We start from the raw sequence: 27,341 nt of genomic DNA, 5'->3' as shown, positions 1-27,341 counted from the left end.
TGGATATTCTAGTTACATTTAGCCATGAGATTTAATTTGCAGGAATACTGTTGATTTGTTTGTGGATTTACAAATATATTTTGGTATAGTCTTAACCACTCATCCATCCAGCCGACTAACAAAATAAGTTTGCTTGCTTCTTTGTTTGATACATTTTATAAGCAACGATATTATAGGTACCAAGAGAGGAGAACACGAGCGTCCATCTAATCTGAACCTTTTTAATGTATTAGATCTTTTTGTTTCTTGTTTGTTATAAACTATCCATTTGTAATTGCTAACATACTAACAGAACTGAGTTGGTTAGATATGGATGTGTGGTGGGACATTGGAGATCGCAACGTGCTCGCACGTCGGTCATGTATTCCGTAAGTCAACACCATATACATTCCCTGGTGGTACCAGCAAGATAGTGAACCACAACAATGCGCGACTCGCAGAGGTCTGGTTGGACCAATGGAAGTACTTCTATTACAACATTAATCCAGGTAGCACTAACACCAGCATTTCTGGAAAGAGAATAGACTGCAATATCGCTAACATCATCTTAAACTTTCTTTTTTCTTTTTGGGATTCTATCTCTATCTCGCATGAATTTTTTTCTATCGGGTGATTGGTACGCTTTTATAAGTTGCATTTAACTATAAAGCTTAAGTGCAGTTGGATACCAGCTACATGCGCATATATCAGATACCCGTTAATATTAGGAAACTAATGGAGAAGTTCCTTTTTGTTTCATCCATCTCTAAAGCAAGAAAATGCTCTATATAATAGATGTAATCTGAAGAAAGAGGGTTATAATAGAAAATAAAAGACACAGCGAAGATATTACTCTATTCAATCTAAAGTTTCCTTACATTTTATCTTGAAAGAGGTACAGACTTACTTTTTCAAATTTAACATGTTAAGAAAGGTCAATGTATGATAGCACAATTATTTCCAATAGCAAGCATATAGCATCAGTACAGCACACATGGCAATGTCTTTATTTTGGCACATACTTTTAACACACATCCGTCTTTCAGTGAACAGTTATATGTATAAGCACACTATCGCATTATAAAGTTTGTAAATATTAATCAAATATTATTATTATTATTCAATTATTCCTTCTGTTCATAGGAGCCCGAAACGTAGCTGTTGGAGATGTATCTGAAAGGATTAAGTTAAGGGAACGTCTTAAGTGTAAAAGCTTTAGGTGGTATTTGGAGAATATTTATCCAGAATCTCCTATGCCACTAGATTATTATTATTTGGGTGATGTACAAAACGTTGAGACACAATCTTGTTTGGACACTATGGGTAGGAGAACAGGTGAAAATGTTGGAATTAGTTACTGTCATGGATTAGGTGGTAATCAGGTCAGTAACTAAATCTTCTTGATTTCTTTGAACGTAGTAGATTTTTCAGTATTGTTGAAATATAATTTTTTGTTTTAATTAGGTGTTTGCTTATACTAAACGACAGCAAATTATGTCTGATGATATGTGCCTTGATGCAGCTAGTCCCCAAGGTCCTGTCAAAATAGTGAGATGTCATGGTATGGGTGGAAATCAAGCATGGGTTTATAACGAAGAGGTATGATGTAAATAATTTAAACGCAATTTTTTTAAAAAAGTAATGATATTTCAATAAAATATACGTTTATCTTTTAGACAAAAATGATCAAACATACTAATACAGGACATTGCTTGTCGAAACCTCGTTCAAACGACGCTATGCAACCTGTATTAGCACCTTGTGATCCGCATAACATCGGCCAAAAGTGGATTATGCGCAGTAAATTCAAATGGCAAGCCAGCTAATACGAGGTGTTTACAAGTGCAACATTTATATGTAATACTTGTTGATTTATTTAATACTACATTGAAGGACTGATACTCAAGAGACTTCCATACATTGAAAAATCAAGGAGAAGCACTAGTATTGTACTTCATAAAAACAATTCAGTATCATGTTTTGTCGATCTATTAAACGTCGATGGGATTAATAGTGATCATAAACAAGAAATTGATTACACCTTGAAACTGAGAGATTGAGGTTGATGCTTTTTAGTTATATAGGATTTATTTACTGTTACTAGCAGTATCGTGTATTTACTGTCATTTTTCATGGTATGCCTTCATTGATAAATGCACAAGTGTTGAAAGAAAGAAACCTATTTCCGACTGTGTATGGATATACACAAGTGATACAAAGAGACATGTATGCGGACATTCTTCTTTTTTTTCTTTTCTAGTAAACAGTAGAGAGGAAAGCATATCAGACCATTGTTATAAATAAATAATTGTTAATACAAAAGAGAGACATATTTGATAATATGGGATGAGTGCAATGCTGGATGACTGGAAGATATATCAGTGCACTGAAACACAGATATGTTAATAGTATAAATGACGTATTACTACAGGGAATGAATGATGGAATGCTAGTGGAATTATTGTGACACTACCGATTACGATTTAGAACTTGTATTGTACAATTTTCTAGCAATTAGGGAAGAGCACTGGATCTTTTTATACTGATATTTCTAACAGTTCCTTGTTGCATCTCGTTCATATATAATTTAGTTGTTACTTTCTTTTTATTCGTTTAAAAAGATAAATGTACTTATACCTGAATTCGCCATAGCAATATGAGATTAACGAGATATCGTTTAAGAGTATAAAAAAACTACTATTGACTGTTATTCACTGTACTGTTATACTTTAAATACTTTCTTAAATTCAAGACAAAGTGTCTTCCGCATTTTCTTAACAAAAAGAAATGCTAGATATCTTTATGATGTTCTAACATTTTACATAGCTATAATTCTTCATAGATTTGGACCATTTTTGTTTTCTGCATATTTAAAGCGTGCTAAAAATTTAGAGTGCAATATTCTTGTCGAATAAGACATAACGGAAAAACATTTCGTGTAACTAATGTAAAAATGTTGTTATTAGATTCTGGCGCCCTTCCCTTGCATTACATTAAACTAAAATTAAACATCTTTCGTACTTTGAAAGAAGAGGAAAGGTAGTCAACAAAGTAAAGCAATGTTTCTGGAAAATGTTCGCTAATAGTTATACTTACATTCAAAGCTGGGGGAAGAAATTAACTGATTCTATAACTTTAAACGCGCGCGCGCGAAGAAACGCATTAAACTACATTTATAATATATTAAAATATATATGACACTAAAATTTCAATTTAGGAACCTTAATGTCAAGGAATATACTCAATCTTAAGTTACATGAAAGAATGGTGATGGTGCAACAAATTATCGCGTCTTTACAGCTTAATTATATATTTAATTATTCGTGCAAGGCGATAGTATTTATTTTTGTACAGCAGTTAATTTTTATTAAATCAATATATTATTTGAATATGCGTTTAATTGTATTAGCAGAATTTGTAGATAATTTGTTAGTCGTTTAAACTGATAACATTTAGTTAAATTCAAGTAAGTGCACAAAATATAGAAAAAAAAAGATAAAGTCAATAATAATTTGTAAACAAATTTTTAATCTTATAAATTATCCATCGCATCGTGAATTTATACGTATTGTTTTATCATCTTTATTTTACTTCATCTTAGGCTTAGAATTAGAATTATTTATAAAAATTATATTATTAACAAAAATAATTGTAAGAATTACATTGGAACATTAAAGATTACTTATTGGCACACACATACGAATTAATAAAATTTATTTTTAAGAAATTTTCTGTTTCATCAGAATATTTATGCATATGTATGTAAATACCATTTAAGTAAAAAAATCTACTTTTTCTATCGTTTATAATAAAGTTAAATACTAGAATGAACATACCTTCAAAGACAATAAAATATTCTATATATGTTCTATTGAATTAAAATAATATATGTGCATAATATTTAATTTCAACAAACAGTACTTTTAATATATTTTTTTTAAATTCCATACTTCTTTAAATATTAGTTAATTTAATCGAGATAATATGTATTCCTTTTTTATGAAAAATTCTCATCAAATAACCAAAAGAAAAAAATTTATGAGAATTATAAAATTATTCTAGCGGAATTTAATATACATTATTAGAACAATGAAAACATAAATATAAGTAGATATATCATAATTTTGATGTGCCTCCAAAATAATTTCTAAATATTCTTTCTAATAAAAAAGAAAAATTCTACCCTCATATTATCAAATATTGCTTCAAAAAATTTAAGTCTTATGTATCATGTTAAATTGTCATGAATCTATTAAATACAACACAAAATAATCTTGTTTTTTAATATTATCCCTTTACCAGAATAAATCTAGTAACTAATATCTTACAACTAAGTAGTATTAAAGAATCAAAGGATTAAAATAAAATGGACAAAATATCATTATGAACTACATATTACATTTATTTACTGTTCTTTAACTTCACGTAACCTCCTGACAGCAGATCTGACAGAAGCAGCAGCTGTTGTTGAATATACCCATGCACCTCCAGCAACAGTCCTCTTGCAACGTTTGCAGGACCAGATACCCACTACACTCCGTTTCATAGCATCCTATAATAAAAGAAATAAAATAGAAATTGTAATCTTTATTTACTTCACATTACTGATTATAGGATTTATCTCTCACCTTGCCACAGAAGGTGCAGGTGTATTTGCTGTGTTGGGTAATTTCCATTTTCTTAACCATCTTTCTGAGAGAGGCACCATATCGAGTACCATATTTACCAGTGATTCCAACCTTCTTCGTGCGTTTAGCCTAATAGATAGACATAATCGTATTTCATACATTAAATACATTTATCATTTATAGCCTAAGTATATTTACAGATCACAACAATTGAAATGATAAAACATTTATTTACAAAAAAAACACTTGTTTGACACTAATAGGTTAACCAACCATAACCATGTTTATAATATTAATCTTTCTGACAAACTTTCATTATAAAAGAAATTAAATATATTGCATTATTTTGTTTCTATTTCATAATAATTAAAAGTTTATTGCAATATGACAATTAAATAGCGATTTAACTGTAAATGCAAATATAACCTCAAATCACTATTTCTACACAAATTATTTGCAATAGATAAACAATATATACAGAAACATTTTGTCGGTGATCCTTTTCAACGCAAAATTATTAACTTCAACAATATTTTAACAAGATTCACAAAATATTATCAAATAACAATTCTTACCATTTTGCACAAATATGATATACGTTCCAAAAGAACCGGAAAAGAGAAGAGACTTTAGAATCCGATATTCACTACACGTCGTCACCGGAAATCGTAATGCAATGGTGTATTCACGAAAGGCGCGAATTTAAATCGCGTGTTACAGAAAATAAACAAAGACATCCTCGAGCGTACTCTTAAATAAATACTAGAATAAGTTATCACGATCATTTTCATCGTTTTCGAAATACCTACAGCGGCTACAAAATGTATCGACAGACCATTGTATTTATTATAGTATTCACCTACTAATTAAATAGGTTCAAAGTACATTAAATTTCGTATTACGTATTTAGTAGTACTCTCATACAACTACAAAAGTTGTAATGACAATTAAATTTGATACTATAGAAATGAAATGCAGAACCTAACAAATTTCAATGTTTCCATTGAAAAATAAGAATGTGTGCCAATACTTCTTGTCTAAATCTCCTAATACAAGAACATACGTTTAGGTACAGCGGATATGCAATCTCAAGTGACCAAAAAATTTTTATATTATATATATATTTTTACTATATATATTATATATATATATTTTCCATGAATCATCTGCGTTGATCATGCAGAGTGAAAAGATGTAAATTCGGCTTTAAAAACAATTCTCCTTCTATATCGCCACCTGTATTCTTATTCTGCGCGCCATTTTCAAACTTTTTCATTCCTCATTCTTATTGCACAAATCTGAATTGCTCTTTGAAGTCTGTCTTATATCGATTTTTATATTATGTTCTTATTCTGTTCGATAGAACGATCTTACAGAGTAACTACGGTTTTACATACAGAGTCTTACAGAGTACTTCTTACTCAGTTGTTCTTATTTTTATTTACTTAAATGATTATAGAATTATTCGATATTGTGACATTATAAAATTACAATGTGTCGTAAAAAATATATTTTTTCTTATATTTAATTAACGCTGTTATGAATTCAAGTATAACATAGATATAAATATGAATATACAGCGGCTGACAAAAGTATTCGAACATTTACCATAGATGATTTTTATAAATATATTATGTGTATTGTACGAAACTTTTTAAAATTTCGTTAGCACTATACTGAGACATAACTATCGTGATTATAATAGTCAAATTTGGAACCAGTCCGAAAATATATATAGAAGTTACAAGGAATTTATTGCAAACATATGCTTAGTGAAAAATTAGTATACAGTATGAATAGTAATCTTAAACATGCAATTAGAGCTAAAGACAATATCACTACATATTGTGGCTTATTAATACAGTAAATAATTAACTGTTTAAATATTTTAGTGGCTTTTGTGAAGTTTATGCTTTCAATAAATATCTTATAACTTTTATATTTTTATAACATTCCCAACACTGTTTTAAATTTTACTAATATAATCACGATATTCGAAATTCCAATACGTAATTTATATATAATGAATAATTTCAATATGTTTCGTGTAATATAAACATAAAATGTTTCTAAGAGTGTTTGGATACTTTCATGAGCTAAGTAAGTAGTTTCTAGTCTCTTTGTCAAGGCTGGTCAAGGATTCGTCGTGTACACTGTGCAATGACGTGCATGAGAACGTTCCTGTAACTGCCTAAATAGTATTATTTGTTTCAGTGTCCTTCATAGTTTGGTCAATAGTAGACTCTACACTACTCTGCAATCTTTAATTCATCACAAGTCACAAGCACCCCGCCTACAGAAAAAAAAGAAGAAAAAAAATAGAAACAGTGACGTGTAGACGAACATTGAGAACGCTCGAAAACTGGCCTGAAATGACGTAGCCAGTGGATCCCAGACTAAGACTAGCCAAACCCGTGCGCGTTAAATCAGTGTTGCTCACTGTTGGCGATCCGCGGGCTAATAGTCTATAGTGATTCCACTGATCGCTTATCACTCCGCGAAACCGCTAACCGTGGCACACGTCGAATAGAAGCGCGAGAGTGTCAATTGGTAACAAAAGCACCGGTTAACGATGGTTGTTAAAGTCTACATATCGGGTATCAGCGGCAACAAGGAAGTGAGTGGAAAAAGAACGTAACCAAAGAATATCAAGATATTTTATCCCCGAGACCGAGTAACGAGAAAGAGAGAATGTGTGCGTGCCTGTGTGTAGACCTATTATATATGTGTGTATGTGACTTAGAAGAGAATGCCAGATTTACGGGCACCTGAATTCTTATTCGATATTTTCACGTTGGATCGAGTTACGTCGGAAAAACTTCACGGTCGAGGCGTCGATTAACGACCGACAATGTCATCGAGTGAAAATCCTTATTGAACGTGACACACTACACGGTTTATCGATCGAAATGATTCATTTATATACGCGTCTAACGAAATGTAGTTATCCTTTGATTGGGTGTATTAAAGAACATATATATGTTAGTTTCAGTTAACACGATTGCCACACGAATTTTATGTACATATTTTACACTGTCAGTCGTAATGGATTAAAATATACTACACTATAATTTTTGCTGAATATTGTGTTGTATTTGCCCACTTTCTCCCTGACAGTGTTATCAAAGTCATTCACATTGTTGACAATCTCTTAGTTCATGAAATTTATTTTAACCTCAAAAATTTAGTAACGTATATCATTGATGACTATCGTGGCAATCAACTTGTTAACAAACTAATTGTACCTCGTAATTTTGTGAGAAATGTATACATACAACGAAGAGATACACAGAATGCCGAGGGATATGTATTCCTGGAATATAGCTACAGGTTTTGGGTAATCGAATCTTTAGATTAACAATAGGATTGTTAAAATGAATCTATTTGAAATCGTTCGTAGATATTTAGTAGATTACAACGACGCAGTTTCAGAGGTCTGAATGACATTTTGTAAAATGAATAAACGCTTGCTTTTTTTGTTTCGCTTTTCTTTTATGTATCTATTATTCTAACTATTTTGATACATATTTTGTACTTTAGTCGTGAATGATTCTATAATGTTTACGTTTGACGTTGTAAGGAGAATTTATGTGCCTTTGATCTTTTACTCGATTTTTACCTCAATCTCGATCCATGATCAATTTGTAGCCATTTTTTCGGTACCATTTGTAATACCTTTAGATTTTAATAGTCGCTGATAAGATTATGACGGCATACGTTTTTGTTCAAATCGATACCTTACTTCATATTGCACCAGAGACTGAAACAGATGAAGTTTCATTTACAACTTTCGAAACTTGGTCTTTTACTAGTAGACTGCGGATTGTTATGCATTTATGAAAAATTAGAAACTGCAAAACGTACAAAATACGTATAGTATGCAAAAATACATATAATATCTAAAGTATAATAATCTGTAATATTCAGTGGATGAAACACTTTTCTACGCAGGTTCTACTTATTTAGTTGCATTCATGAAAATTAAAATTTGCACTTGTCTACTTTTCTTAGTGGACTACTAATGTCCATGTGTTTATGAAAGATTTAAATGTGCAAAAGTATACATTATGAAATATAGGAAATATTCAAGTATTTAGCAAGTGAAATAAATTTTTATTTAAGTTCTATTTTTTATTTATGATAAAAATTAATATATGAAATAAAGATGTAAATTTGCATAAACATTCATAGCCTACTTATTAATAATTAAGTTTAGATCGTAAAGAAAATATCCAGGCTTTATATTTAACTGAATTCTTTTAGGTAAAAAAGAGGCAACAACGAGTATTGATGATATTAGATAGCAAAAATGTAGAGTATGAGACAATTGATATAACAGAACCAGGAAAGGAGATGGAAAAGGAATTTATGCAATCTAATGGTATTGCGAGAGATAGTAAATATCCATTACCTCCACAGATATTTAATGAAGATGAATACTGTGGGGTAAATGTCATTATATCAATTCTGACAATTTATAATCTAAGTTATAATAAACAATAATAATGATAAAAGCTAAGAAAATCTAGCTTCAGAAATTAATAGTAGCTTATACAAGATTCTAAAACTTAAACTAGAAATTCTCTAAATGTCACGCTTGAACTATAAATGATTATCATGAATCATCCCACAGGATTATGAAGATTTTGATTTGGCAAATGAAATGGATGAATTGGAAGAATTTTTGAAAGTGGAACCACCTGCTAGTGGAAAAGAAAATGTTCCTGATTCAAATCAAAGTGAGGAAATTCAAGAAAATGGAAATACTACAAGTCGAGAGGTAAATATTGTTGGTAATAGAATTCTGTTTAACAATTGTAAGGAGAATGTTAAATGTACCCATATATGTTACTTAATCTATATGTATATATTTTTTTAACAGTATTCAAAAACTTGATCTGTAAACATCTTAGTTATGTTTATTTGCCGGTGTTTTGTCCTTGGTACTAAATTTGTATCCTGTCCATACTAACTACTACATGTTTATTTTAGCCTTCCACAGACAAAGAAGCAGCTGCAATACAAGCAGAAAGGTAAGCACTATAGATATATTGATTGCATAATTTTGTGATCAATCGTTTAAATTGGACAATTGCTATAGCTGTAAATATGTGTAATTAAAATTATTTGTTTTTATTTATACATAACAAATTGTTTAAAAAATAAGAATTGTTTTATTATAGATATTTTAATTGCATTTTTTATTTGTTACCTTAGTGTTGAAGAAAGAACAACTTTACCAAGTGAAAATGTACAGTCAGATGAACCTAAATCTATAGAAAATGATGGTGAAACAAAGCCTGAAGAAGATACTACGGAACATACAGAAGAAAATGTTGAAAAAAATGAAGAGAAATCTGGTGATCAAGAGAAAGAAGAGTAGATGTGAAATAAACCCATATGATCGTGGGACATTTTATATTTCTTTAAAATCCTTGGTTTTCCACTGAAAAGGATATTTTATAAAAGCTATATTTATCACACTTCTAAGGCTGAGTGAAGTTACTGCCAAGATAATATTTCTGCTTTCTGCAGAAAATATAGTTCACAGTATAAATGAAGCATAAGCGATACTTTTATAGAAATATTTTATATTTGAAATCGAGCATGTTTTCACCATCAGATTTTTTATCTGACTAGAAGATAACGAATTTCACTTTTCTTCATATCAGTAGATAATATAAATTTTTTAATTTCTTATGCTGATATTTTACATTGTTTATATTATATTTTATTCTTTACTTTTAAACGAAGCTCTAATAATGTGCTAGGAGTAATAAATTTTCAGTATTGAGAACGCTTTTTTGTCCTGTTACTCGCTAAAACTATAGCAATGAATTTTAGATAGATAAATCCTACTTAGAAATTTATTTTTTTGTCTCAAATTTCTTATTCATTAATTATTCTTAATCATTTTATAATTACATTAAACTGTTTTTAAGAGTTTATTAAGTGTCCTTGTATATTTATCAGTGGTCCAAGCTATAAATTGTAGACTTACCATTTGTACTGAAGAATGGCTTCCATTTACAATGATTTGGTCTTAAATTGTACTAGTGTCATTTGATTGGTTTTGTACGAAATTTCTTAGTGTGTAGTAAGTTCGGACAGTACGACACTCAGTTTTGTATGAAATGCAATTCTTATAAAAGACGACACGAAATTAGTTATAATAGGTTGTACCGATGATGTCGTATGCACTAACAATTTTTTATGGTCAAATGCATCTTAAAATAATTCTCGCTATTACTTCCAAAAAACGTTAGGCTTAATATAGATCAGATTTCTTAGTTGCACGTGATATATCTGATAAATTTGTTTAATTTGTTACGATTATATTTATAATCTAATTCGCATAGATATTCCATAATTGGAAACAGGAATAGGGTAACTTATAGCTGATTTCCTTTTCTCATGCTGAAAATGTTTACTTATGAGATCAAAAATGAGTGAAAGTTTAATGGAGACGTTAAAACCCTTTTATCAAAGGCCTATTCATTATTGTTTGTACAAAAAATTTAATACTGATTACATATATTTATGCAGTGTTACTCATCCAAACAGCTTGGCATAGTTTGTTTTACGATATACACACTTACTGATCAGGTAATAGACGGGTATTAATCACGAACAAATTCAAAGCTTTATGCGAGTGTTATGAACTGTTTTATTATGAAATGAAGGTGTAAAGTATCAAGTTCATTACACTACGTTTATGCATGAGATAAAAAGCCTGACTAATTTTAATATAACGTACCGCAGCTTTTGAATATCAAATATATGCTATTAAAATCAGACTAGGAAAAAAAGAGAAATTAAAAAGCTTTACACATACAAATCAAAATGTCCACCTCGTTCTTATTAGAGAATGATATATTCACGAGCAACAGGTGTTGGACATGAGCATCACAGTTAATAAATTTTAACATTATATGTATTGAAAATATATATTTACAAGAACAATGTTCATTATACATGATATATATATAAGTCATGCCAATCATTGTTACATACATATGAAAATTTACTAATAAATACCATAATAGAGAAGTTTAAAAATTTGTCTAATAATTCCACATATACAACTTTGTCATCTATGAAAATGTATCATACGAATCTATCCTATGTACCTGTCACTAATCAACATTAGCTGGCAATTGAATTTATACATTCTAGGAATGTTTTTTGGTAAGTAAATTACTTTAACTTTATAAAACCTGATATTTCTCTTTTTAATAAAAAGCAATTTAATATACTTTGTAATGTTACACGTCAATTTGATGTTCAAAAATCGATCTAACTATCGTATTAACAATTTTACATATATATTTATGTATTCTTCGTAGCATTAATTTTTAAAAATAAATATTTGTTTTCCATATTAACAATGAATAAAAGACTAGCATTAACGTTAATAAATACGAAAATAAAACATCGAGTATGTAGAAAGCAAGTTTGTCAAGTTTAATAGATAAATTAGCTATTTTTATGTAATAAACTGACTACAGAAATATTTTAAACGTATGGCATAATTACATTAAAAAAATATATTCCTTAACATTTTGGTAATTATTTTCAATTGAAATTTCTTAAAAAATGAAATTAAACTCTAACATCTGCATAACGTATGTGTGTATTCGTAACACAAATTCTTCAAATATCTTTCCCTTGTATGTTTGTAGTCTCCCCTACGACGAAACGAGAACATCCTGGAAACAACAATTGTCGTGTTTTTGAAGTTTTTATGAAGATCATCTACAAGATAACTGTATACAATGAATAAAATTTTATACACATAAATTGTTGAAAAATATTAAAAATAATATTTAAACAAGTACAAAATTTTTCAACAAAATCAAATTCTTTTTAAATATTTAGTAATAGGAAGGAATACTTCAGCTATAGAAAGATATCACTTTATTTAAAATAAAAGGCAATGTACCTTAAAACATTTGCTTTTAAAGTATGTCTTTGTATTCACAAACGAATAAAAAAATAAATCACGTTTCATTTTTGTAAAGTTTTGTTTATTTTAAATTGTTTATGTTGGGTAATTAGTACTTGCTGTGAAATTTTATTCATATTTCTCAAGATATACATATTATACAATATTTTCACTAATATAAATTTATTGTGAATGCTATAAACGTTGAAAATTACTCTGTGGTAACTTACAGTATAACAGGTGTACAAGTATTGTTCGTAATAACAGACATCTGTGTACACTCAAATGATATAATATAATGCACATATGGTTCTTAAAATCACAGCTCTAGATACTGTAATGCAGCTCTCTTTATAGGCACGTTTCAAGGTAAATTGTTTTTTGAAGGGTCTACAGACTTTCAGAGTTTAAACCTTGTATGTCTCATAATAGAAAAAGGAGCAAAAAAATAAAAAGAAATAAAAAGAATGAAATCAGTAAAGAAAAGTTATAAAAGATAATATATAATAATTATACTTTTAAAAAAGATTATTACATGTAAAAGCTGCATCATCAATTCTAGATACCATTCAACAGTCACACAAAAAATCTGATTAATATGATAGTGATATAGGTAGTGATAAGCTTCATAAATTTACATTTTTTTAACATTTTCCATAGTTAGAAAATTTGTATGTACTTTAGTAATACATAATAATTATAAAAATGGTTCTTCATTTTATAACAAATGATTTTAATTTGGTATATGTGACTATTTATGAAAAATGAAATCACATATTAGTATCGGTAAGTAACATTGTCATACATCATTTTGGTGTATGTTTTCAAAAACTTATGTTTAGTACTATGTTGAATATTATGTTAATATTTGTACTTATTCACACACTATTAGCATGTATTAAAACAAAATTAAACTCAACAGTTGACACTATTATAATGAGAATTAGGAGAAAATCGAAATACTAATGCCAAACATATTGTTGATGCAAAATATCATGTTTCGTTATGCAGATATTAAATGTTCTCATATCATTAATTTCATTGATCCATGATGATCCATGTTTACAATAAAATACATATCTATCTTGATATACAATACTATTTATATACAAATTGAAGAACAAGATGTTTAAATAATAAATAAATAATATTACTTAAATACATCTTGCAATACTTATTAAATTCAATTTAAGACGTGTACTTAAAAACAAAGTATTTCTATAATTTCCTTATTTATTAATTATATAATTGCTTTAACGACAAATTTATCCCAAAACAATTATCTCAACTTGTAGAGTGACTACCACATTATTATGCAAATTGCATTTTTAACTATTAAGTAAAAATTCTGTTTTATCATTCAGATAATGAAATATTCTGCATTATTTTATATTTTTTTTGCTACAATTGTATGAAACTATTGGAAATTATCAAATAACTTACGTTGTGTACAAAATTTCCAATATCATAGTTCACATTATAAATTAATATCATTTTTATAAATTTTATAAGTTACTATTTATAGCAACATGAAAAAACTGTGAGAAAATTAATATTCTTTTACATAGCATTTGAAAGACGTTATATATTGTTACTCTGTAACAAAATCATACTTTGTGAAATTCACAAAACATTGGCCTAAAATATACTTTAAAAAATTAACTTTTTGTTGCTATTAAAATTGTAACAATCACTGAACTATAATTTTAATAAATAATTACATAAAAGATATTTTTCGTTACACTTTGCGCATCATATAATGCATGTTTTACTGTGGGATTACTTGTTCTGTTGAAGTTCATAGTTCACAGTATATAGAGCAAAAAATAGAAAAAAGATTGTAATTGTTATATTATGCAGAGAAGATAAATCAATCTATATATGATTGATTTATCTGAATTAAATAATAATAAAACATATTACTTACAACTATACATTAAGAACAGAAAATCAATCTACAGAAGGTTCACATGATTTCTTAAATACAAATATAAATACACAGTTTTTAAAGTATATACTCTGAATACATGAGAACAAAATACATACATATCTGTATACATTCACTCAGGTATTAGTTGAAGAATAAACATAAAGCGTTCTTTCACGTTTTTTATACAATATTTCGGGAATATTGATTTAATAAACAAAGGGGTTTTTTATTATTGAAGATTATGAAGATTATGAATATAAATCGCAAATTGAGAACCATACATGAAAAGTGTCTCTAAAGTACCACACCTTTAAAATCTATATTTATACATTCTGCAATACCATAAAAATTAATTTGTAAACCATACATAAGATTATAAACAAGATAAATGCTTTTACAAAACTTGAATTACATAACACAGTATTGCCAACGCTATGTAAAATTCTCAATACTTTTTAAGAAACATTTTTCTTCTAGATATAACTTGTACTATATTGATTTTTTCTGTTTAGGTATATTAATAAAATTTTATATATATGCTATTTAAGCGTAATAATAGATATCAATACTGAAAATTATTAAATAATAAAGTTAATTGTAAGTAATAGTCAAAGCATTTTCTTTGACTATTTTGATAAGTAACTTAAACATTGTGCAAAATGTGCACATTTTTACTATGTGCAATTTTAACAATTGCGTGGAGATTTTTTGTACTAAAACTTATGCAATAACCATGTTTAATGAATTTTCATCTTTTTTATGTATAAATATTTAAATAAAAAATTAAGAAGGTATTTGCAAGTCAGAAGTGTAATGATAACAGAACATAAAAAATGATGTTGCTATTTTAAATATGTACTTCTTGTATGATGATGAATTATGTATTATGATTACACAATTGATCACACTGTTTGATATTTCCTTGCAATAAATCAAAAATAACTTACAAAAGTTAGCAGTGGTAATGATATAAACAAAATATTAATATCTTTTTTCCTGTAGGACTTCTTTCTATAAACTGTATTATGCTTTATGATTATACTTTAGAGAAACATGTTACCTTCTGCACCTGATTTTCTATCAGTTCATCTATTGTAGATACTAACTTAAGATATAATATGCTAATAAAATATAATTAATCCGTACCAAAGTATTTTTGTCCAAAATGATTTGGAGCAATGCTATGAATCTCTGATGTTAAAATTTTCATCTGTAAAAGAAAATTTATTTTCATTCAAACAAGTAAGATATGTTTACAATATAAAAATAGTTCGAAATAACTTAATTAATACATTCAGTAGAGAATGTCTTAAGGCAGTTCACTTTTTTAAAAGCTGTTAAAAAGTTAATATTTGTTATCAAGCCTATGATTTCAGGATCGCCAACTAATCTGCCTTTTGGGCTTAAAGTGAACTTAAAGAAAGTTTAAAGCCTAATGAAATAATCTTATGATTTGTGTTTGACAGAAAGAAAGCATCTAATAAGATACGGTTATAATCAGAAAGTATACACACCTGAGGGAAGGCAGTGACTAGAGACTTAGCTGCAATTGGTGTACAAAATAAATTTGATAAAATGATATTTTCTTCAATTACATTATGTTCTTTTAGGACAGCAATTGCTTTTATCACAGTATTCCCAGTACCTTTCATTTAAAATAAATCATTGGTTTTACAATATTGTACACAAAAGAACTTAGATGTATGATGTAAAGCTGTTACACTTACTCATTATTGGATACATAAGTAAGACTTTCCTTTCAGATATATCATCTGGAAACTTTGCATAAACTACTTTGGCTTCGTGGGTGTCTGCATCACTTTCAACTAATATTTTTCCAATTCTTATACTACGACAGCAGTCTCTTAAACCCTGAAAATGCATTATAATTAATATGCTTTTACAAATCGTTATTAATAAAATATACCTGTTCCATGGCTTCTCCGCTTCTTACTATAGACACTCCACAATTTCCTTTCTGATACTTCAAACCATTGTATTTGGCACCAGTTGGTGTAGTTACCACACATTTCGAAAAAGGTAATTGATTTAAACTTTCTTCTATCACTAGCCTTATCTAGAAATGTTTAATTTGCTGTGTACATGATCCCCAACTTATCATAGATATGTAAGTCATAAAATTAAAAAATACTATTACCATAAAAATATCGATTTGATACAATTCAATTACTTGTAATAAATTCTACAGAAAAAATATCAAATTAATATCATCTCTAATTACAGAAAATACAAAAATAGATTTCATTAGATAGAATTAACTATATTTTTCGGTGAAAGCATGAAAACACGATGCGTACAGTGGAAGAATGGCCACGTCTGACGAAACGATTTGTTCTCGAAAAAGGGACCAATATTATTAAATTTCTACTCATTATAAAACATATGTTTCACTCATGATGCATGCAGTTTTAGTCATAAGTGCTTAAAACAAATAAATATTACCTCGAAAATACATGACAATGCGTCAGAACATATAATTAAATAGAAAAACAAGACTCACCAGACGGTCGGCGTAGAACTTGAAATCGCTCCTCGTGGTGTTTCTGTAAACGGATATGCATTGTGTCCATTAAATTGTTTAATTGGAGGCAAACGACACAATGACACAATGCGCCGGCATCATGCCGGCATTTTAAAGCTAAAAAAAAATCTTTGTATACGTCGATACACGAATCATTTTCGCCGTCGGTTTACTTACTTGTCTCGCAATATAGTCTGCAGTTCCTTCACTTGATTATTGCATGGAAGGATTTTTAAGTTCGGCCCGTAAACATCACCGATATCGTTGCTTTCGTTTAATTTCTTTAGGTTCGGTGTTACCTCCGTGCTACCCATGCTGATTTCTTGTATGCATGTACTAACTTCGTACTATCAGGTACTATAGTAAGTACTATGCGTAGCACTAGATACTATTATATTATGCAGAGATGAGAAGATGGGTAGGCAAAGGAATGTGGGTCTGATTGGTTATTTCTTGTAGACCCAATGCAATCATAAAGATACGCAATTGTATTGGTCAAAAGTGTTATATATATAGATACGATAATGTAATAACGCGTGATGGTAAGCTGGGCGATAAACACTGATATATATATTTAGTATACGATATAATATGTATACATACTAGACATGTACATATCAATGGCGATAAAGAGCTGTGCCTCCCATTTTCTTATGCCGATCCGCTGCTCAACTTTTCATGTCTTTACAGATTAGTATAGGTACTTGTCTAGATGTTGAGTAAACGATGTTCACAGTATACATTCGCAACAAAATCCGGCAGACCAGCCATTAACGTGTTAACTAGAGTATCTATTTAAGATTTTATATTGCAATTAAATAATAATAATAGTAAAAAAATCTGACATTCAACTTATTTCCCAACATTTTTTCCTACATTTATTTTATTTAAATATAATTTTATATTACCTTAATTTTGTTTACTACCAGATCTTGGTAGAAATAAAACAATTTCTATTTAAGAATAATTTTTGTGTGTTAAGTTAATTATGTATCGAGACATATAAATTAATAGAGGATATTTTTTGAAATTAATAAATACATAAGTTAAATGTTGATTGGATGTAGCGTGCACCAATCAACCAGCTTTAGAGTCGCTTTTAGTGAAAATTGAGGATATAGTGTTCCTAAATAGAGCGGCGAATTTGTCAATATTTAAGTAGTTAAAAAAGAATGTGTAACGGACAAGTAACATTAATGATTTCATACGATTAGTTAAAAAAGAATGTCCCGTCCTTACGGACTATTTTCAGCACAAAGAATGTATTCGAGACATAGATATGGTAAATAAAATTATTTTGAAGATATGACAATATAGTTATATTTGTGCAATTACTCTATTTCTTAGAGTTATGTTCCATATATTGTATAATTTCATTTAAAGTTAAAAAATTGATAATATATAGCATCTGATATATATAACATATCTAATTATTTTTCCCAGATTTGATGACAATGTTGATTATTTAGAGGTTAGATTTTTTGAGGTTTGATACATACAAATAAGATGTTACAATTAAATGTAATAATTTTCTGTAGCTTTTAATAGGATTTTATATTCACTGCATTTTATATTTAATTAATATTTAGGAGATAAAGGTGAAAGTTCTCAGTCAGGAGGATCACATTTTGAACGTGACAGCCATGGACGAGGCAGAGGAGGAGGACATCCACCTTGGTTGAGAGGCAAAGAAATAGGGCTTTATTATAGAGATAAGGCCAAACAAAAGTCCAAGAAAAAGGAAACTCGAGGTATTAAGTTACCCGAACATCTTCAAGAAAAAATTGAACACGTGTTAAAAAATTCTAAAGGATATTATGAAAAATTATATAACAATGCATACACTGAGGATACGTATGATGTGTTAGAAAATAAATATGTGCACATTCGTGACTCCCAATTTAAAAGAAAATTCATGAATATGGTATCTGGTAATATGCAAGAAAATCTTGCCACAGCTTTGCTAGTTAAATCAAAATTAGAAAGAGATATTGAACTAGATAAAAAATTATTAAATGAACATAGGACATTGCAATCAACGCAGGTATATGAAAACATGAAACAATTCAGATTAAAGTTACCATCATATCATAAAAGATCAAAAATATTAGATTTGATTAAGGAAAATCAGGTTATTGTAATAAGTGGAGAAACTGGTAAGTTTTTTGTATTTCATTGCAGAGTTTATATTAATAATACAATTGATTTTATATAATGCGAGGTTGCTAATATAACATATTCACAAGCTTTTTTGAATAGTTTATTACATACAATTATTATACAGATGCATTTCAGGTTGTGGAAAAACAACACAGGTTGCTCAGTATATATTGGATGATCAAATAGAACAAGAAAATGGTAGCATTGTGCGAATTATATGTACTCAACCTAGGAGGATATCAGCTATATCTGTTGCTGAGAGAGTTGCAGCTGAGAGAGCAGAAAGGCTTGGTAAATCCGTTGGTTTTCAAATCCGACTTGAAAAGTATGTTATTTCTTATTTCTTCTGTTAATTCAACTAAAGGTTGGATTGTGTTGTTTGTTTTTTATTTGTAGAGTATTACCGAGAGATAAAGGCAGCATAACATTTTGTACTACTGGAATGTTATTGCAATTTATGCAAGGTGATCCAGCCTTAAAAGAATTTTCTCATATTATATTAGATGAAATTCATGAAAGATCTACTGAAAGTGACTTCATCCTTGCTTTACTGAAACTAATTATCCCTAAAGTACGTTTAATTACATCTAGATTAAATTTAATGGTATTAATTCCCGTTATATAAAAAAATTCATTTTTTAGAGACCTGATTTGAAAGTTATTTTAATGAGTGCAACACTTAACTCTGAAAGATTTTCCAGTTATTATAATGATTGCCCAATGATTCATATTCCTGGCTTTACTTATCCAGTAACAGAATTTTATTTAGAGGACATCCTATCCTTTACAGAGTAAGTTCATATTCGATAAAAACAATATAGGTAAACAATTGCGGTACAAATAAACTGAATAATACAATTGAATTGCAGATATCAATTTCCCGCATCAACTGCAATACCTCAAGATCATAGAAAACATATCAAAAAATATAAACAGGAACAACGAAAAAGGGATGAGTTTCACGATGTGCTATATCCTTATATACGACAGCTTATAGCTACGGCAAGTATTCTTATTCTATGATTATTTATACTATATTTATTCTTTCTCTTATTTGTTTAATTTATTGCATTATAGAAGAAATATTCAAAAGAAGTAATTGAACAATTACGGAATCCAAACAGCGAGAAATTGTCTCTTGATCTCATAGAACAATTAGTTAGGTACATTTGTAAAACTAGTGATCCTGGAGCTATTTTAGTTTTTCTTCCTGGTATGATGGATATAATAAAGCTACATAAAATTATGCTGGAAAATAGACAGTATCCACAAAGTAAGTATATTTGATATAGCACTTAATATAAAACTCTTATTTTCATCATAATTTTGGTTTAAACAAATTATTTAATGTTTGTAGATCAGTATGTTATTTATCCTCTTCATTCTCGTATGCCAACTGTCGATCAGAAGCTCGTATTTAAAACACCACCTGAAGGAGTTCGGAAGATAATAATTGCAACTTCGATAGCCGAAACTTCTATAACTATTGAAGATGTAGTATATGTTGTTGATTGTGGAAAAATGAAATTTGGTAAATTCGATCTCCAAAAAAATGTTCAAACTTTGGAACCTGAATGGGTATCGTTAGCTAATGCTAAACAAAGAAGAGGTAGAGCAGGCAGGTAAGACATTCAAAGACAAAATCCTAAAAAAAAATTTTCTTGTTATTTAAAATATTTATTATAATAATAGTATGTTATATTCTTTTTAGAGTAAGACCTGGTGTCTGTTATCATTTGTACTCAAAAGCTAGAGAAATGGCACTAGACCAGTATCCTTTACCCGAAATGTTAAGGACGCGTTTAGAGGAAGTTATTTTACAAATAAAAATGTTACAATTGGGAAAAGCTAGAACTTTCTTAGCAAGTGTTATGGATCCCCCAAATATGAAAGCTATAAATCTATCTTTAGATTTACTCCGAACTCTCAACGCGTTGGATGACGAGGAACAATTGACTCCTTTGGGATATCATTTGGCTCAATTACCTCTAGATCCACGTACAGGTACTATTCTTATATATTAAATATAATTTTACATAATTTATATCTTTATTAATATTTTTTATTAATAAGTCTATATAATAATCATTTTATTGTTTATTCTTACTAGGGAAAATGATCATATGGGCATCATTATTTTCGTGTGTAGAACCAGTTTTTGCAATCGCGGCGAGTCTTAGTTTTAAAGATGCTTTTTACTGTCCACTTGGAAAAGAGGAAGACGCACGAAAAAAGAAACTCGAATTAAATATGAATCAATTTAGCGATCACATCGCGTTATCTGAAGCATTAAGAAGATTCGAGATCGCGTATAAAAAAAGTTATGCAAGTTCTTTTTGTAGGGAATATTTCCTCTCTTTTAGTACGCTCAAACTACTTTCTGAAATGAAAACTCAATTTGCTCAACATTTGTGTCGAATGAAATTTATGGACTCAGAAAATCCCGCTGACATTAATGCTAACAGGAACTCCAGTAACATAACCTTAGTGAAAGCAGTAGTATGTGCTGCATTGTATCCTAATATTGCTGTTATAAGGTATGTCTAGTTTCTAGTACAATAATAAGGATAATGAAAGCGGAAATATACCTTAAATTTTATTTCATGTTCAGGAGAGTTACAAAAAATGGAACCAGAGCATGGACTCCAGAAGATGGCAGCGTTACTATACATCCGTCAAGTGTAAATGATAGAGTTAGGGAATATCCCAACCCATTTATTACATATTTTACAAAGCAACTCTCGACAGCGATATATTTGCATGATACTACATGCGTTAGCGCGCCAATTTTATTATTTACTGCTCCAAAAATGTCTATAAGTATGTGCCTTCTGTTGCTTACATAATTTTTAATCGTATATATAATACAATATATATTGTGTATATATAATTTACAATTGTATATATATTGTGTATATAATACTTTCAATTGTTTCAGGAAAAGAAAGAGGAAACTATTTTATCAGCTTAGCAAACAATCAAATGTTTGCTTGCGATTTGCAAAGTGCACAACTTATTCAGGTATAAAAATAGATGTATCTGTAAAATAAAATTTGTACTTAATGAATTTGCATAATTATCTATAATTTAATTACAGAAATTACAAGAACAATTCAATAATATGTTAGAGTACAAAATAACACATCCGGGAACAGTATGCTGGAATAGCTTTGAAGGCGATGTATTGAAGTAAGTTTTATGTTTTAATATTTCCTTCGTTTTTTATGTATTTCTAAAACGCGCTAATATCATTTGTTGATCATAGTGCTATCATAGAACTGGTTTCTCAAAAAGACGAGGAATTGGGATTTTCTAATTCTGACATTCAAAATTGTGAGGATGATATTCATGATAAAGTTTGAATAGGATTTAACAAACTATGATAATTATGGCTTGAAGCATAGCGAAATAGCTAGAGGAACTTGGTTTTTTAATTGTCTGAATTAAGTGAACCCCTAAGATATTCTAGTAAAATAATTCCTTCTATAGTTTTATCTAATTATAATAAGTAAAAATATATCAAGTTTGTAATATATATTCAGAGAATAAAGTTTTGGAGATAAAACAAAAAATTATCAACCTTGCAAATTTAATTTTCAAATTTACTCGAATCCTACTACATGATTATGATATATTAAACACATCGTTGCACGATTTGAATATAGAAGGTATGTCTAACATGTATAGAATTTCATTTATTTATACATATATATATATATATGATTTATATATTTATTTATATATATATATATAAATCATAAACTCTCCCTCTTCAGGAGGTTAATGATTTGTGGAGAAAATGCAGTCATTAAAAATATTCTATGCATTGTTTGACTCGACGTAAATTCATTGTGCTTGAGATCGTATCACACACACCGTTTCTAAATATTCTGTCATCTACCTCAAATTTTCAAAAATTTAATTCAAATTTCAAATTTTCATAAAGAAAGAGAAGAAAAGAAACAAAATTAGAGAGACAATTGAATTGTGCGTAAGAACACGTATATCTTTCCTAAATACTTTTTCATTGAATTCAAACTTTCAAGAAGTTAATTCAAATGTACAAATCTTCATAACGAAAAGAAGAAAAAACATATTAATGAAATTTGCCAAAGATTGAAGTCAAACAAAAAAGATAGTCGTTTGGTAACGGAGGTTGACCATTTAAATATGCGCCCATTATGTCGTCGGCCCATAATCCATAGGAAAAGTAGGAAGCATCGTTTAACAAAAAGATTTTGAAATTTCACGAGCGAGTCGCCTCCCCTCCGTTCTAGTTGTACGTTAGCGCGTCGCCGTCGCCAGTAAAAATGAGCCTGGGGTCTGGCACGAGCTGATAGCCACCGTGAAGAGAGAAGTAAATAGGGGGAAGAGAAAGAGGAACGAGTGAAAAAGAGGGAGGGTGGATAAGGGGAGGGACGTTCTGGCAATACACGAGCGAGGCACGTAGCGTCCGATTCAGTCTGCATCCGACCGCCGCGAGTGTCGCGTCGTGAAGCTGTGGTCGAACTTCGGGGGGGACACGAGACTCCAATACGAGTCAGAGTCTATACGAGTGCTCATAGTACAACATCGCGATCCCGTATCCTATATCTAAATCGTATACCTATCGGTTATACGTCGTATTCGCTTCTCAACCCTTGAGTCGTGAGCCGCAATACGAGAGAGAAAAGAACTGGTGAAAAATCGTAGTCGCGTGTATTGGTGTTATATAGAGAGGGAGAGAAAGAGAGAGCGGGTCACTGAACGACCGTACGAAGGTAGAAAGAGGGAGAACGAGAAAATAAAAGAGGGACGGAGAGGGATTTTCGTCGCGACGTATACATACGTATATACACGTGCGAAACCGAGGAGAGACGTGAAACACGCGCGTGCGCACCCGCGTATCACACATATACACATATATACGAAAAAGAGGGAGAGAGAGAAATAACGACGACACGGCGCAGGAAGAGGTAAGAGAACCAGTGACACCGGGAGGGTCGGGTGTTCCTCGTGCAAAACCGCCACCGGAATATATGTCGTGAGTGTGCGGCCGAAGATCCGCGGATAGAGGCCGGCCGATAGTGCGTTCCGGGGTTTAAGAAGGGAAAAAAAGGCGAAGACTCTCTCGGTTGAAAAGCAATGCGGGTTCATTGACTGCGTGCCGCGCAATGGCCGCATGTTCGTGGCCGATGCACAGTGCATGTGTGACAGGAGCTACGAGGAGGACGACGCCGAGGACGACGAGGCCGAAGATACCGGCTACGACCAATATCAAACTCGAGACCTACTGAAAGTTCTTCTTCTCCTTCTTCGGGTCCCTACATGATCGAGAAACTCATCTCGATCACAGGCAGCGATAACAGAGAGGAGCACTGGAATTTTTCGTGCTTTTTACGTGAGTAGCTTTCATACTACCACCTTCCACAAACTGCATACATATTTAGTTACTGTTCTCTGTTTTTCATTCGTTTCGCTGGAAAGTTGTAAAATCAGGAAACCAACCTCCTGCTGATATTCGAATCTCGATAAACACGTCCGGAATTTCGGGACGAAACTGCATTTTCGAATTCTCAAATATCTTCGACTTATGATTATCGAGATCGGTGGGAATACCAACATTCGGCGAGACGTGCAATGTGCTGCTTTAACACTAGAACTACCGACGATTAAAGTACGAAAATTAAAGACATATAAAATTTTATAAAAAGTCATTCGAATCGGCAGAAATGCAACCATCCAAATCGATAAATTGTGCGAAAAATTAGAAAATGATTATTTTATGCATTATGGTGGTTCTAGTGTTAAGAACACTAATTCTCAAGATGTTGCAATGCATTATAGTAACAGCGTTAAATTTACCTAATTTTATCGCTGCTTTTACGGTATTTGATAATTGAGGAATTCAAATAGTACTAAATTTTATATTAGATACAGATTTAAACGTTGCAAGTGCTAGAATTTGTTTTAGCTTTTTAGGGTTATGGCAAGGTACAGTTAAAATCGTTAGCGGCATTATCTTGAACCAGTACATTTCTTGTTTATATTGAAAATCTGCACTTCTGCCACTTACATCATTTACCATTTCAACTGTTCAATTTTCCCTTTCGCGTTGCGCGAGTACTCGTTTTAAATGTGAGTTTCAAACGGAGTGAACGTGTTTCGAGAGTATCAAGGGCGTAGGGTCATTCACTGCAACCGGTGTTTTCTCGTTCAAAGGTTGTTCGTACGTCAATGCCCTATTGTAGGAAAATATCTTGATCGGAGAATATCGATATTCTTTTTCGAATATTGCTTCACATGAAATTATTTATCATAATAATTTCACTGTGCGAACGACAATATATTTGACCCCAAAATTTGTTTGTGACATTTAAAAGTCAAATTGAAAATGTATAGTGGCTCACTAAAGCATTTGAACATCTACCATAGGAAATATGTATATATTATATAAAACATATTAAAATTTTGTTATTACTGTAATATAATATAATTGATATAATCATAATAATCAAGACTTATTATAGCGCTAATAAAATTTCAAAATGTTTCGTATAACACACATAATATACTTATAAAAGGTTTTTACAAGTGTCTGAATATTTTTGTGAGCTACTGTAAGCCAATTTTTTTTGTGTAAGCTTCAATGAAACCAGATATTTTCTCATTAAAAATTAATTCCTTTACATTCGAGGACGAACAGCCGAAGGACGTGTACGTCATTCTTGCAATGACCTTATCACCAATACGCTGACCTTACCTACCGTAGGTATTATAAACATCGTACTTTCGTAATAACACTTAATCGGGCGGTTTTGTCGCAGTGCAGCCAATCTTCTTTCAAAAAATATCTTCTGTACACTGAAAATCTATAGAACATGTACTGTATCTTATTAAGAAGAATAATAATATAATATTTATGATTTCTTTAAACGATTGATACCGTAGCTCTATTTCGCCGCTTTGTTCGTTAAGTTCACGAACCTTTATAATTTCGTATCTAATCAACGAATGCTAGACTTTGCCACGAGTCGGCAGCATCTTATCTTCCAGCTTGTCGTTTCTATAGCTATGGTTCTTTTCTCGAAATTCGAACGAACTATTTAGACCAAAAATAATCACGAAAAAATTTTGAATATATGCAGATAATCTAAATATAGAGTTTGTACTCGTCCTTTTTTTCTATATCGAGACAGTTCATTGTTCGCGAGTGCAGAGTAATTTTCATCACCGATGTTCGTTGAATGAACAGTATTATCGGTGTCAATGACAAGAAGGGACGATGTTGGTCCAAAGAATCGCAGACATGTATCTTTAGTGGTGGTTATGCGAATTAAGCGTGCATTTGATTTCCTATGCTCGAAAACACCGATTAGGCCGGATGGTTGTACCGTTGAAAGGAACAACTTCGTTTTGGAACAAATCCAACCGGTTGACTTGTGTATTCTAATCAAGTAAATCAGGATAAGTACGTGTTTTTGCCCTGTTCGATTTTGTGGTAATTAACCAGCGTGGAACCGGAAAAATGAAGTTACACACTGGTTGCCGGCCTGACAAACGGCTATTTGCATTGTTTATGTTTCCTTTGTTCGTGCCAAATTAGTTTTTCCCGGTGTATTGTCATTCACCTATTCTTATCTTACGTGTTTGAGCGCGCACACCTTTCTCTTTCTATCGCTCCATTCGTAAGTTTAATTATGTGGTAAGTGGCTTGTTCGTGGGTTTCGATATAAGTCTCTTAATGCTGTTGGAAACAAATCTGAAACAATGTTTATTTTAATTTACTTATTCATAGCGTCTGCAACGAATAGGTTAGGTGACACTGATAAAGTTTGTTTATGATTCAAGAAATGAATCAATTTATGATATAATAATGTTTCTAATTACTTATGTGGTGTTTTATAAAAACTAACAAATTCTATAATCATTTCGAAGAAAAGCAGTCAATTTTACAATAATTGCTTTTTCATAGTGTAAAAAATAATATTATGGTGGATTCCTTAAAACGACATTTTTAAATATTGATCTAGTTCGATCGATACGAAGTTGATCACCGAAATTCGAAATCGTAATCTCGTACGCAGTTATCGGTCGGTCGGTCGTGTTCATTGATCTTGCTGTTTAACAGACTGAGATCGTTGCACCCGTGACATGAAACGTACTACTCGCGATGAG

At 30.4% G+C, this 27,341-nt stretch overlaps 6 protein-coding genes across 11 annotated transcripts in view; 4 read left to right on the top strand and 2 right to left on the bottom strand.

Moving 5' to 3' along the window:
* The window catches only part of LOC117212558 (polypeptide N-acetylgalactosaminyltransferase 5), a 40,019-nt gene extending 36,345 nt beyond the window's left edge, over window positions 1-3,674 (top strand). For 2 of the 3 annotated variants that reach the window (XM_033457451.1, XM_033457452.1), the window contains exons 6-8: window positions 1,123-1,361; window positions 1,444-1,578; window positions 1,656-3,674. In XM_033457451.1, coding sequence (XP_033313342.1) covers window positions 1,123-1,361; window positions 1,444-1,578; window positions 1,656-1,805 — 524 coding nt within the window. In that variant the 3' untranslated portion in view covers window positions 1,806-3,674. Of the gene's footprint in view, window positions 1-307; window positions 489-1,122; window positions 1,362-1,443; window positions 1,579-1,655 lie in introns of all 3 variants that reach the window. The other variant, XM_033457453.1, reaches the window with a different exon arrangement.
* A 681-nt stretch (window positions 3,675-4,355) lies between these two features.
* LOC117212562 (60S ribosomal protein L37a) lies at window positions 4,356-5,319 on the bottom strand. The gene is made up of 3 exons (XM_033457458.1): window positions 5,183-5,319; window positions 4,608-4,736; window positions 4,356-4,531 (listed from the first exon to the last, which is right to left on the bottom strand). The coding sequence occupies exons 1-3, from the start codon at window positions 5,183-5,185 to the stop codon at window positions 4,385-4,387; spliced, it is 279 nt and encodes a 92-aa protein (XP_033313349.1). The 5' UTR covers window positions 5,186-5,319; the 3' UTR covers window positions 4,356-4,384.
* A 1,471-nt stretch (window positions 5,320-6,790) lies between these two features.
* Window positions 6,791-10,853, top strand: LOC117212561 (SH3 domain-binding glutamic acid-rich protein homolog). The gene is made up of 5 exons (XM_033457457.1): window positions 6,791-7,224; window positions 8,871-9,053; window positions 9,241-9,387; window positions 9,600-9,640; window positions 9,825-10,853. The coding sequence occupies exons 1-5, from the start codon at window positions 7,180-7,182 to the stop codon at window positions 9,988-9,990; spliced, it is 582 nt and encodes a 193-aa protein (XP_033313348.1). The 5' UTR covers window positions 6,791-7,179; the 3' UTR covers window positions 9,991-10,853.
* Window positions 10,854-11,540: 687 nt separating this feature from the next.
* Window positions 11,541-17,430, bottom strand: LOC117212559 (uracil phosphoribosyltransferase homolog). 3 transcript variants are annotated; one of them, XM_033457456.1, is made up of 8 exons: window positions 17,202-17,430; window positions 17,004-17,046; window positions 16,641-16,685; window positions 16,410-16,559; window positions 16,210-16,354; window positions 15,997-16,127; window positions 15,629-15,692; window positions 11,541-12,316 (listed from the first exon to the last, which is right to left on the bottom strand). In XM_033457456.1, the coding sequence occupies exons 1-8, from the start codon at window positions 17,336-17,338 to the stop codon at window positions 12,261-12,263; spliced, it is 771 nt and encodes a 256-aa protein (XP_033313347.1). In that variant the 5' UTR covers window positions 17,339-17,430; the 3' UTR covers window positions 11,541-12,260. The 3 variants fall into 3 exon arrangements, with proteins under 3 accessions (XP_033313347.1, XP_033313345.1, XP_033313346.1); XM_033457454.1 differs by lacking the exon at window positions 16,641-16,685 and having other exon boundaries at window positions 17,202-17,338; XM_033457455.1 differs by lacking the exons at window positions 11,541-12,316; window positions 16,641-16,685 and having other exon boundaries at window positions 15,320-15,692; window positions 17,202-17,338.
* An 818-nt stretch (window positions 17,431-18,248) lies between these two features.
* On the top strand, window positions 18,249-22,734 carry LOC117212538 (ATP-dependent DNA/RNA helicase DHX36). Its single transcript, XM_033457429.1, has 14 exons — window positions 18,249-18,306; window positions 18,614-19,180; window positions 19,320-19,509; window positions 19,581-19,755; window positions 19,827-19,975; window positions 20,054-20,186; window positions 20,262-20,457; window positions 20,542-20,806; window positions 20,896-21,188; window positions 21,295-21,721; window positions 21,796-22,004; window positions 22,123-22,205; window positions 22,282-22,373; window positions 22,450-22,734. The coding sequence occupies exons 1-14, from the start codon at window positions 18,249-18,251 to the stop codon at window positions 22,544-22,546; spliced, it is 2,934 nt and encodes a 977-aa protein (XP_033313320.1). The 3' UTR covers window positions 22,547-22,734.
* Window positions 22,735-23,642: 908 nt separating this feature from the next.
* The window catches only part of LOC117212564 (ABC transporter G family member 22), a 270,995-nt gene continuing 267,296 nt past the window's right edge, over window positions 23,643-27,341 (top strand). For both annotated transcript variants that reach the window (XM_033457461.1, XM_033457460.1), the window contains exon 1: window positions 23,643-24,564. The gene's annotated coding sequence lies outside the window, so the exon portion shown is untranslated. The remainder of the gene's footprint in view (window positions 24,565-27,341) is intronic.

This window comes from Bombus bifarius, unplaced genomic scaffold (genome assembly GCF_011952205.1).
Source record: "Bombus bifarius isolate JDL3187 unplaced genomic scaffold, Bbif_JDL3187 scf7180000008321, whole genome shotgun sequence".
Taxonomy (NCBI): domain Eukaryota; kingdom Metazoa; phylum Arthropoda; class Insecta; order Hymenoptera; family Apidae; genus Bombus; species Bombus bifarius.
This window is presented reverse-complemented; position numbering and strand designations above follow the sequence as displayed.

What these genes read in the sequence shown, in the direction of transcription:
- LOC117212562 (XM_033457458.1), bottom strand. An exon ending in CCTGCACCTTCTGTGGCAAG is followed by an intron (nt 4,532 to 4,607) that starts GTGAGAGATAAA and finishes CTTTTATTATAG; the next exon opens with GATGCTATGAAACGGAGTGT.
- LOC117212561 (XM_033457457.1), top strand. Translation starts at nt 7,180, where the DNA reads ATGGTTGTTAAAGTCTACATATCGGGTATCAGCGGCAACAAGGAA. An exon ending in ATGAAGATGAATACTGTGGG is followed by an intron (nt 9,054 to 9,240) that starts GTAAATGTCATT and finishes ATCATCCCACAG; the next exon opens with GATTATGAAGATTTTGATTT. An exon ending in GAAATACTACAAGTCGAGAG is followed by an intron (nt 9,388 to 9,599) that starts GTAAATATTGTT and finishes TGTTTATTTTAG; the next exon opens with CCTTCCACAGACAAAGAAGC.
- LOC117212559 (XM_033457456.1), bottom strand. Translation starts at nt 17,338, where the DNA reads ATGGGTAGCACGGAGGTAACACCGAACCTAAAGAAATTAAACGAAAGC. An exon ending in GCGGAGAAGCCATGGAACAG is followed by an intron (nt 16,355 to 16,409) that starts GTATATTTTATT and finishes ATGCATTTTCAG; the next exon opens with GGTTTAAGAGACTGCTGTCG. An exon ending in ACTTATGTATCCAATAATGA is followed by an intron (nt 16,128 to 16,209) that starts GTAAGTGTAACA and finishes TTTAAATGAAAG; the next exon opens with GTACTGGGAATACTGTGATA.
- LOC117212538 (XM_033457429.1), top strand. Translation starts at nt 18,249, where the DNA reads ATGTCCCGTCCTTACGGACTATTTTCAGCACAAAGAATGTATTCGAGA. An exon ending in AAATAGACAGTATCCACAAA is followed by an intron (nt 20,458 to 20,541) that starts GTAAGTATATTT and finishes TAATGTTTGTAG; the next exon opens with ATCAGTATGTTATTTATCCT. An exon ending in AAAGTGCACAACTTATTCAG is followed by an intron (nt 22,206 to 22,281) that starts GTATAAAAATAG and finishes ATTTAATTACAG; the next exon opens with AAATTACAAGAACAATTCAA.